The sequence below is a fragment of the Rhyacophila brunnea genome, unplaced genomic scaffold (genome assembly GCF_057557595.1).
Source record: "Rhyacophila brunnea isolate RB1 unplaced genomic scaffold, BYU_Rbru_1.0 scaffold_13, whole genome shotgun sequence".
Lineage (NCBI taxonomy): Eukaryota > Metazoa > Arthropoda > Insecta > Trichoptera > Rhyacophilidae > Rhyacophila > Rhyacophila brunnea.
Window position 1 is genome coordinate 2,516,796 of NW_028232785.1, and position 10,000 is coordinate 2,526,795.

The 10,000-nt window shown below is 32.2% G+C and overlaps 1 protein-coding gene across 2 annotated transcripts in view; it reads left to right on the forward strand.

Moving 5' to 3' along the window:
• Positions 1-8,978, forward strand: part of LOC147076129 (uncharacterized) — a 208,942-nt gene extending 199,964 nt beyond the window's left edge. For both annotated transcript variants that reach the window (XM_085941649.1, XM_085941648.1), the window contains exon 4: positions 7,624-8,978. In XM_085941649.1, coding sequence (XP_085797775.1) covers positions 7,624-7,661 — 38 coding nt within the window. In that variant the 3' untranslated portion in view covers positions 7,662-8,978. The remainder of the gene's footprint in view (positions 1-7,623) is intronic.
• The last annotated feature ends 1,022 nt before the right edge of the window (positions 8,979-10,000 follow it).

The following is a 10,000-nucleotide window of genomic DNA, read 5'->3' on the forward strand; positions in this document are numbered from 1 at the left end:
CTATTATTAGTGATTTACGACGACAATACAATTTATTACGGTTCAACCATGGACCAACAAAATAATGTCTCATTTATAAATCTTTTATAATTAAAAAAAACTTATATAGGTAGGTATTAGTAATTTCGTAAAAAAAAGGATATTTTAGGATATCGTATTAACCGCACCGCACCGCAATTTACAAAGCTACAGTTAACGATAATAAATAGATACAAACTTATTATTATTGATGCCAGTCATTAGAACATACCTACATTTTCGGTAGCTGTCTGATTTTAATGCAGGGTATTTATTTAAACGGGTTTAATATTTGGGTTTGAATACAACATTTGAATGAGTAGGTACAACAATATTATGAAATTTATCGCATTGTATATTTTTCCTAAAATTCTAAAACAGAATGAAATAATATTACCCTTGCCAATATTTAACATATTGCATTGCCTAATATGATAATAGTATAAACATGTAGAACATGTGAATACGCCACGCCACATGCTGTGCTGTTTTTATTTAGCCCGCTCGAGAATTTTTTTCAATTGCTTATGTCCCACAAACTGATGTAATCTTTACAAACCTTGCAGCAAGGGTCTATATTCTAAATCCGGGGAAAAAGGTTTTTATGACTTGACTAGACAATGGTCAATAGCATTGGATCCTTTTCGTCAATTGTTTATGAATAAACGCCACATGTAGCGAAGTTAACACGGTAAAATGAACACTAATAACATTGCGTTAAGGGTTGCTTTGGCGTTTATCGTCAGATGTATTTGAAAAATGTATACTTCAAGGTTCGATATATTATGGGAGGCTATAACTGATTGCATTATTCACAGAATTATGTTGAACAAAGACATACATTTCTATCTCTGACTAACAAATGACATATTAAAATAGTGTCTCATGTTTACATTACTTTTAAGCGCGTTTCTCTAACGCATATCTTTCTAGATAGCCCTATCACTGTCTTATCAAAATATTGATTAGACTTTCGAAAAATGATTAATTTTACATATAAAACATTCAATTCAACCACCTATATATTTTTCTTTTTATGCCTAAATATTTTATCTACAAATAGCTAAAAGTAGACGTTTATATACATAATAATAAGTGGGGTATCTATGATTTAAGGTCATTTCTAAACTGCGAGACCATCGTGGCAACGGGAGTGTTAAGAAAATATTTTCGTAATAAATTATAAAATTATAGAACTGCACTAATTTGACACATTTATATTTAAGTTATTAAACATTACAGTACCGTGGGTTTATATAGCATTTGCCAGTTTATATATTTTAATACTTAATAGTAGAATTACACCCATAAATATTCATCTAATAAAACTTTCGAAAGCTATGTGGAAAATATTTAACTATTCACATTTCAATTTTAGATAGGTATAGAAAGTTGACAAATAATTTTTCAAATATATTACCTATATAATGTATACCGATTCCATAAAATAAAAAATACTATTATTATTCACTGTTTCAGATTTGTGTGCATTTGTCAGTCGCTATTTTCTAAAAATAGCTTTTCTTGTCTTTTTATACATAAATTATTCCGTATTTTACTTAAGATGTCAAATGTAAATAAAAAGCGAAGTCCTATTTGGACACATTTTACTTTAATGCCAACTGGTCTAGCAAGATGCGATATTTACAGAACTCATTTATCAACAAAAGGCGGCTCAATCAGTAATTTATCTCGTCATTTAAAATCAAAACATGGAACAGTTACGTTAATTAGAAACTCGGTCGTTTCAACTATTTCAACGGAAACCACTAATTCACATAGTCATATAGTTAACAACGACAATATTGCTAATTCGTCACATTTATCACCAAGTACATCAATGCAATCTGCATCCCTAACGACCGTAACCCTAAATAATGTAAGCGTTGGCAATGTAAATAATATAATTTCTGCGGCAACAACTAACACTCCTTCAACGTCAAATATTCGCGGTTATTTTCATCAACCCATGAACATTGCGAAATCAAAAATCATTCATCGGGAATTGTTAAACATGATCGTCAAAGATTACTTACCATTTTCTTTCGTAGAAAGTGAATCGTTCAAGACTCTTGTTAATTCATTGAACCCTACTTATAGTTTACCATGCCGTAAAACGCTGTCAAATTCACTGCTGGATGCAGCATATAACGAGTGCGCTGAAAAATTGCGCAATAAGTTAAGAACAGTAGACTTTTTCACGATAACGACAGACTGTTGGACATCTACGTCTCAAGACGGTTATATGGCTATGACTGTTCATTTTTTAAATAGTAGTTATCAAAACGAGTCTGCCTTATTAGGTTGTTTTCATGGATCGGAAAATCATACTTCTGAATATTTGGGGGCAGAGTTAAAAAGAGTCTTGCATGAGTGGAATATCCCGAATGAAAAGATTATTGCTGTAGTCAGCGACAACGCACCCAATATTGTTAAAGCAATTAGAGATAGCAACTGGAAGCACGTGCCGTGTTTTGCACACGTGCTTAATTTAATTGTAAAAGCTGGAATTGATGAAATTCCAAATACCAAGGATAAGGTGAAAAATATTGTTGAATTTTTCAAGCGATCGACTAAAGCCAAAGAGAAGTTTTTCACCCTTCAGAAACAAATGAACCCAGAGAAGCAAGCATTGTCGCTGAAACAAGACGTCCCCACAAGGTGGAACTCAACATTTTATATGTTTGAAAGGTTCCTAATTCTGAGGGAACCGATCATAGCTACAATCCCTTTGTGGGATACTTTGAAGTATGCCACTATGCTATTATCATTTTTTAATGATGCAACAATTGAAATGAGTAGCGAAAAGACGGTAACCTTATCTAAGGTCATATTGCTGAGCAATATCTTGAAGAAACATTGCGTCAAATTTAAAGCAGATTACAAGTTTACTCCAGTTTTTGATAAGATGATAGACAAGATGTTGCTTAAGATGGACAAATACTTTCACCAGTTAGAATACAATAAATTATTGGCAGATGCAACACTTTTAGATCCACGTTATAAAAATTATGGCTTTAGTGATGACAGCTCCTGCAAAATAGCAAAAGATAACTTAACTATGCTTGCGAGAAATGCTCCAATAAGGTCTGCACATATTTCTTTAAATTTAGTAAGTGCTGAATTAGCTCCCCCTCTGGAAAGTTCTTCAACGATATGGGATGATTTTGATATGCAAGTAACCAACATAATACAAGATTATAGTCCACAGGCTAGTGCTTTAATCGAAGTGAATCAGTATATGAAAGAACCAATGTTGAATCGACGTTGTGATCCTCTTAAATGGTGGTTCTATCCTAGATAGAAATATTATCCTAGACTTGCATGGGTGGTTAAAAAGCGTCTATCGATCGTAGCAACTTCAGTGCCTTGTGAAAGAGTATTTTCGAAAAGTAGTCTTATAATCAGTGACAGACGTTCTAGACTTGAACCAAACAAAGTGTCAAAAATGTTATTTTTAAATTATAATTTGAAATAAGATTAATCACATTTTTTATGAATTCAAAGTGTCAGTGTTATAAGTTTGTTATAATACATAATAGTATAGTGTTAATATTATTAAAGAGTGTTCAATTAATTACAGGATAAGTCATGACTAATGTGAAATAAGTTAAATTATTATGTGTTGAAAGTGCCAGTGTTACAATAAAAATAAAGTGTTCATATATTAAAGAATTTATAAAATGTTTTCAAATAATTACAGGATACGTTACGGACGTTACGGTTATGCGGGGTTGTTTTTTACGATTGAAATCTAAAATCCGTTATTCAATATTATGATATTAAAATATAACATGGCATATGGTTACATAAAAATATTTTGGGATAGGTATTTATATTTTGTTTTGCTATAATATTACATAATATAAAATTATCATACGCATGGTAGATATCTGTAGTTATTTTTACCCACTATACATACTACGTCTTACTAGGTACTTTATTAGATACATTCAATATGTTACTTTGGGAAATTCATTATTAAGATTTTGAAAATGTTAGGCTTACTATGTATTAAGCATGTAATACGATTAATACATCAGCTGGTGTAGCATGATGCCACTTATGAGGCTGAATATTAATATCTACTTCCCACATTAATTTCGTGGGTCGGGATGTGTAGTCAGGTAAGTCACAAAACAGCAAAAATGAGATATGAATGCCACTATACTAGAAAAAAAATAATCTTTCGTTGTGTGTAGTCAGGTAAGCCGTACGTCTCACCATTTGCGAGATGCAGTTTCAGTCAAAACATATTTTTTTATTTTACGGGGTGTGTACACAGTTAAGTCACATGAGTAGTCAGATAAGTCAACGTTTTGTGTGACTTACCTTACTACTCATAGTTGGCTTACCTTCAAACGTCATACCTACTCAGTGTTGCTTTTGATGAATCTAACGTATTTTTAAAGATATTTTGAGAAATTTTGAAAAAAAAATAACAACAGAACCTTAGTAAAATAGTCATATTATAATAAATTATGACTTATATAAATAAGTATGTGTATTATTTGTAAATAATAAAAAATATACCAAATTTATCGAATTTGATTTATTTAAATATATATAAGGATATTACACAATATCCAAATAAATAATCTTGCTTCTAGGTTCAACCACATACTCCAATAACTTGTATGTTGACGATTCATTGATAGCATAAAAGATCCTGATTTTAATATTCAAGAATTATTACAGTCTAATTTACCGAGATTGAAGAACCACGCCCTTCATGCTCAAATAGTGCTTCCACGATTACACATCACAACGATGTTTTAACCTGTTACCCTCGTTCTCGATTGAGAAGTAATAATCACCAAAAAATTAACTTAAGGGATGATACAAAGCCTTCAGAAATGATAAAAATGTTGCACGAAATACTGGCAAAAGTTACACAACATGTACCTATAATGGACGTTATAAATACGAAAAAAAGTTGTGTCAGACAAAGCGAACAGGAAAACAACATTTTCGCCAAGTAACAGTTCAATATTATTTGACTGTTGAACTGTTACAGAAACCAATTTGTAAAGGATGTACACTAAAAACATTACGTGAAAGTCACATTTTTTAAAAATATGTTTTGAGAAAAAAACGTGCGACTACTTCCGGTATACTTATTCAAGAAGATGCAAGAGGAAAAATATCTCTAAAAACAAAGATAGCGAAGAAGATAGGCAAATAGCAAAGACATATATACTCTCAATTCCATCATTATGAGAGTCATTACTCTAGAAGGGACTCTCAGAAAATACTTACCGCCACATTTGACAATAACTGTGATGTATTCTCAATAGTTGAAGAGTATTTGCTCTAATCCCATCAATATTCGTTTATACGCAGAAATATTTCATGGCATGAACTTAACATTCAAACGGCCAAATAAGGATACTTGTCAAAAATGCGATAAACTTAACTTAATTAAGAATTCCACCAACGATGAAGAAAGAAATAAAAATCGTGAGGAATTGAAAGAGCATCATGACGAAGCTGACTTCGCATATTCAGCTAAAAGTTGTGATAAAGGGTACTTGCAAGATTCCTCTTGCCAAATTGTAACATTTGACATGCAGCGAAGTTCCTGGCCTTTTACAAACGACATTTGACAGTGCATGATTGTGATAATAACCAGGGATATTGCTATGTATGCCATGAGACTCTTGCTAATAGAGAAGCTAACGATATCGCTTCATGCCTGTTCAAATACCTAACCAAGGGAATACATGATAATATTAAGCATGTGATCATGTATTCTGATAGATGTGCGGGTCAAAACGAAAATAGCCACGTAGCTGTAATGCGAGACTTTAAACAAAATTGATCACACTTTTTAGTCCCTGGCCACACACATATGGAGTGCGATAGTGACCATCGTATAATTGAGAAGAAAAAAAAGACATTTAGTGGAACGATCGAACATCCTCTTGATTGGGCCAAATCAATGTGTGAGGTTGCAAAGAAAAATCCTTTTAAAGTCACTGAAATGACTCGTGCAGATTTTTTTAACTACTCGAATCGATTAAAAGGACCATTGCCACTCAAAAAAATAGACACAGAAGGGGAATAAGTTTGTTTAGAGAGATGTTAAGTGGCTTCAATTCAACAAACACAAGCCGGGAATAGTGAAATTTAAAAGAACTCTCGACGAGACGACTGCATTTTAACAAATTTCATATATAAGACGAGACAAGACGAAAGATTTGATAGACTTACTTCCATACATTTCACCGTATTATAGAGAATTTTATGAGTCACTTGAGACATCTGAGATAGTCAGTGATATTTAACCTGATACCATTGAAGAAATCCATACTGAAGTTTAATGATAACGATGAACCTTTATAATATTCAGGTTTGTGTGCCTTTTCACTACTTAAATAACATTAAAGTAAAAAAAAAAGTTATAAAAATGCTACTTTTAAATTTATATAATATTTTGTTCAATAAACCAATAAGATTTATGTATAAAATGTGTGTTTTATTGCTAATATTAGTCGGATTAACATGAAAAAATAACAATATTACTTTGTGCGTAGTAAGGTAAGTCAATCGTTTTTTGTGCAATTCCAGTTAAGTCAATTCCCCTTTTTTTAAACCAAATAAGTTTTAATGAAACAAAATAGCAAGAATACTTCTAGGACATATAATTGAAAGCCAATTACATGTACTTTGATTTGTTATCCATAAAAAAACATAACTATAATTAGGGGAATGTGGGGAATTTTTTGAACTTTGTTTTTGCTATATCTCAAAATGACAATTTGTGACTTACCTGACTTCACATCCCGACCCACGAAATTTATCCCCATCCCTTTTCCTAATCCTGGCAAGGTATCGCTTCCGCCTCCTCGTGGCCCTGCTGGACAGTACAATTGATTTGATTTTAATCTCAATCTTGTTAAATAACAATCAACTCTACTGACAAAGAGAAGCTTCTTTTCATGCTAATAGATATTCAGCCTCATCCATTAATATATATTTGAAAAACCCTTCAATCTACGTGATGGTTTATGTAATTTTTATTTATATTTTTTATTATTATATTTATATCAGTGTGAAAAAATATTTCAAAAATACTGAAGATTGATATAAGTATTTCTTATTTTATCATACACCCATTCAAAGATATGATGTATTTAACACTCCCGTTGCCACGATGGTCTCGCAGTTTAGAAATGACCTAAAATCATAGATACCCCACTTATTATTATGTATATAAACGTCTGCTTTTAGCTATTTGTAGATAAAATATTTAGGCATAAAAAGAAAAATATGTAGGTAGTTGAATTGAATGTCTTATATGTAAAATTAATCATTTTTCGAAAGTCTAATCAATATTTTGATAAGACAGTGACAGGGCTATCTAGAAAGATATACGTTAGAGAAACGCGCATAATAGTAATGTAAACATGAGACACTATTTTAAAATGTCATTTGTTAGTCAGAGATAGAAATTTATGTCTTTGTTCAACATAATTCTGTGAAGGATGCATTCAGCTGTAGCCTCCCACAATATATCGAACCTTGAATTATAAATTTTTCAAAAGCATCTGACGATAAACGCCAAAGCAACCCTTAACGTAATGTTATTAGTGTTCATTTTAGCAAGTCAACTTCGCTTTATATGCCGTTTATTATTCTAAAATACTTACCGGAAGGGCTCAGTTTTATTGAGCCGTAATAAAAAAAAAATGTACCCGGATTTTGAATACGACCCTTATTGCCAGGAATGTAAGAATTACATCGGCTTGTGGGCCATGTGTATTTGAAAACTTCGAGCGACCTAAAAAAACATAATATTATTTGGGTGCACAGCAGGCAGTCGAACGGTTAGATTTGTGCGTACTCCCATCATCTACACGCCGATTATCAAATTGACAAATATTTTGAAAATATTTAATCATGCCGAGAAGATATTTAACAGAGGAAGAAATCAGGGTGGCTGCAGAGGAGTTTTGTGATGACTCTGATATTGAGTTTGAAGTGAACGACAATAATATTTCGGATAATGAAAATTTAATAGAAGTTTATCAAAGTAGTTCATCTGAAAGTGAGCACGAACCAGACGTTCAAGTGAATGATAGTGATAGTGAATCGGCAACAATTTACAAATCTAAATCAGGATTTGAATGGAGTTCAGTGCCACCTCCGGTTTGTAGACGCAGGGCTCATAATATTGTATCAGAAAATTCCGGTTTACGCAATGAAGCGGTAAGTGTTGAGAATATTTGTGAAATGTTTAGATTATTTATTAATGACGAAATGATTGAAGAAATTTGCACCCAAACAAACAATTACTGCCAAAATTTGCATGTAAGTGAACAAGGCAAAACATTTTTACCAATTACTGCAGACGAAATGAATGCATTCATTGGCATTCTAGTATCATCAGGCAGAAATAATACCGGTAAGTTACAGCTTAGCGATCTTTGGACCAGTGAAGTTCTCCACCCACAGCCTTTTTATACAGCCGCAATGTCCCGCAATAGATTTATATATATATATATAGCAATATACGGTTTGACGATAAAACGACGAGGGCACAGAGATTTTCAGAATCTGGCAATAAGTTAGAGCCGATAAAAAACATTTTCGAAAAGTTTTCACATGCATGTAGCAATATGTACTCACCTGGATCTAATTTAACGGTAGACGAAAGATTAGCTGCCTTTAGAGGTAACTGTTCATTTCGTGTATACATGAAAAGTAAGCCTGGAAAGTATGGTAAGAAAAATATGGACTGTTGCAGATTCGGCTGTTTCATATATTTTAGATATGCAGGTATACACAGGTATGATAAATAACGTAAGGGAGGTAAATCAAGGACAACGAGTAGTAACAGATTTAGTACGAAAATATTACGGTTCAAACCGGGGAGTTACCACTGACAATTTTTTCACGTCGATTCCGTTGACGGAAAATTTATTGGAAAATAGCATCACTTTGACAGGAACTTTGAGAAAAAATAAAAAGGAAATTCCAGCTAATTTTTTGCCAAATAAATTAAGAGAAGTATTTAGTAGTACTTTTGGATTTACCAGCAGGTTAACTTTAGTTTCGTATGTTCCGAAGAAAAATAAAGCAGTATGTTTATTATCTAGTCAATTTCACGATGCTTCCGTTAGTGCGTCAAATGAAAAAAAACCCGAAATTATACTTCATTATAATAGAACAAAAGGAGCAGTTGATACAGGTGATAAAATGACCGCAGGGTATTCTTGTGCGAGACCTACCAGAAGATGGCCATTCAGGCTTTTTATGGAAATGATAGATATAGCGGCTTTAAATGCTTATTATTTGTGGGTTTTAAAATATCCAAATTGGAAGAAAAATGATAGAAGTAGACGAAAACGATTTAACCGAATTTTAGCTGATGAGTTAGCAAGATCTAACGTAGAAAATAGAAAAAACAGTACAATAAAATTTCACATTCAACAGCAGGATGCTATTAATTTTTATTTGTCAGAAATTAGTTCAAGTAGCACAAATTTGGCCCCCACAAACGTAATAGAACCCAATCCTCCTGTGGCACCAAAGTCAGGATGTTGTAGATATTGTACGACCTCTAGAAGAAGTCGCATATTTTGTGAAACATGTGAAAAACCTGTATGTGTGGTACATAGGGTTGAAAAAAAAAGTTTTAATTGCCTTAGCTGTAATGAATCTAATAAAAAACAACATTCAAATTAGAGTAGCATTATGAAAGATTTTTAGATACTGGGGATATTATGTGTGGTGGCGTATTTATATATAATTAATTATTATGAAAAATAGTATTTGCATGGCTTACGTGTATTTTTAGATACCTTTGTATTTTGTTTTAACAATTTACATACTTTCATTACAATAAAATATTAAGAATTCATATCATATCAATTATAAATAAATTTCATAATCTTGTACCTACCCATTCAAATGTTACATGCAAAACCAAAGATGAAATCCATTTATAAGTATTCCATATTGAAATCAGATAGCTACA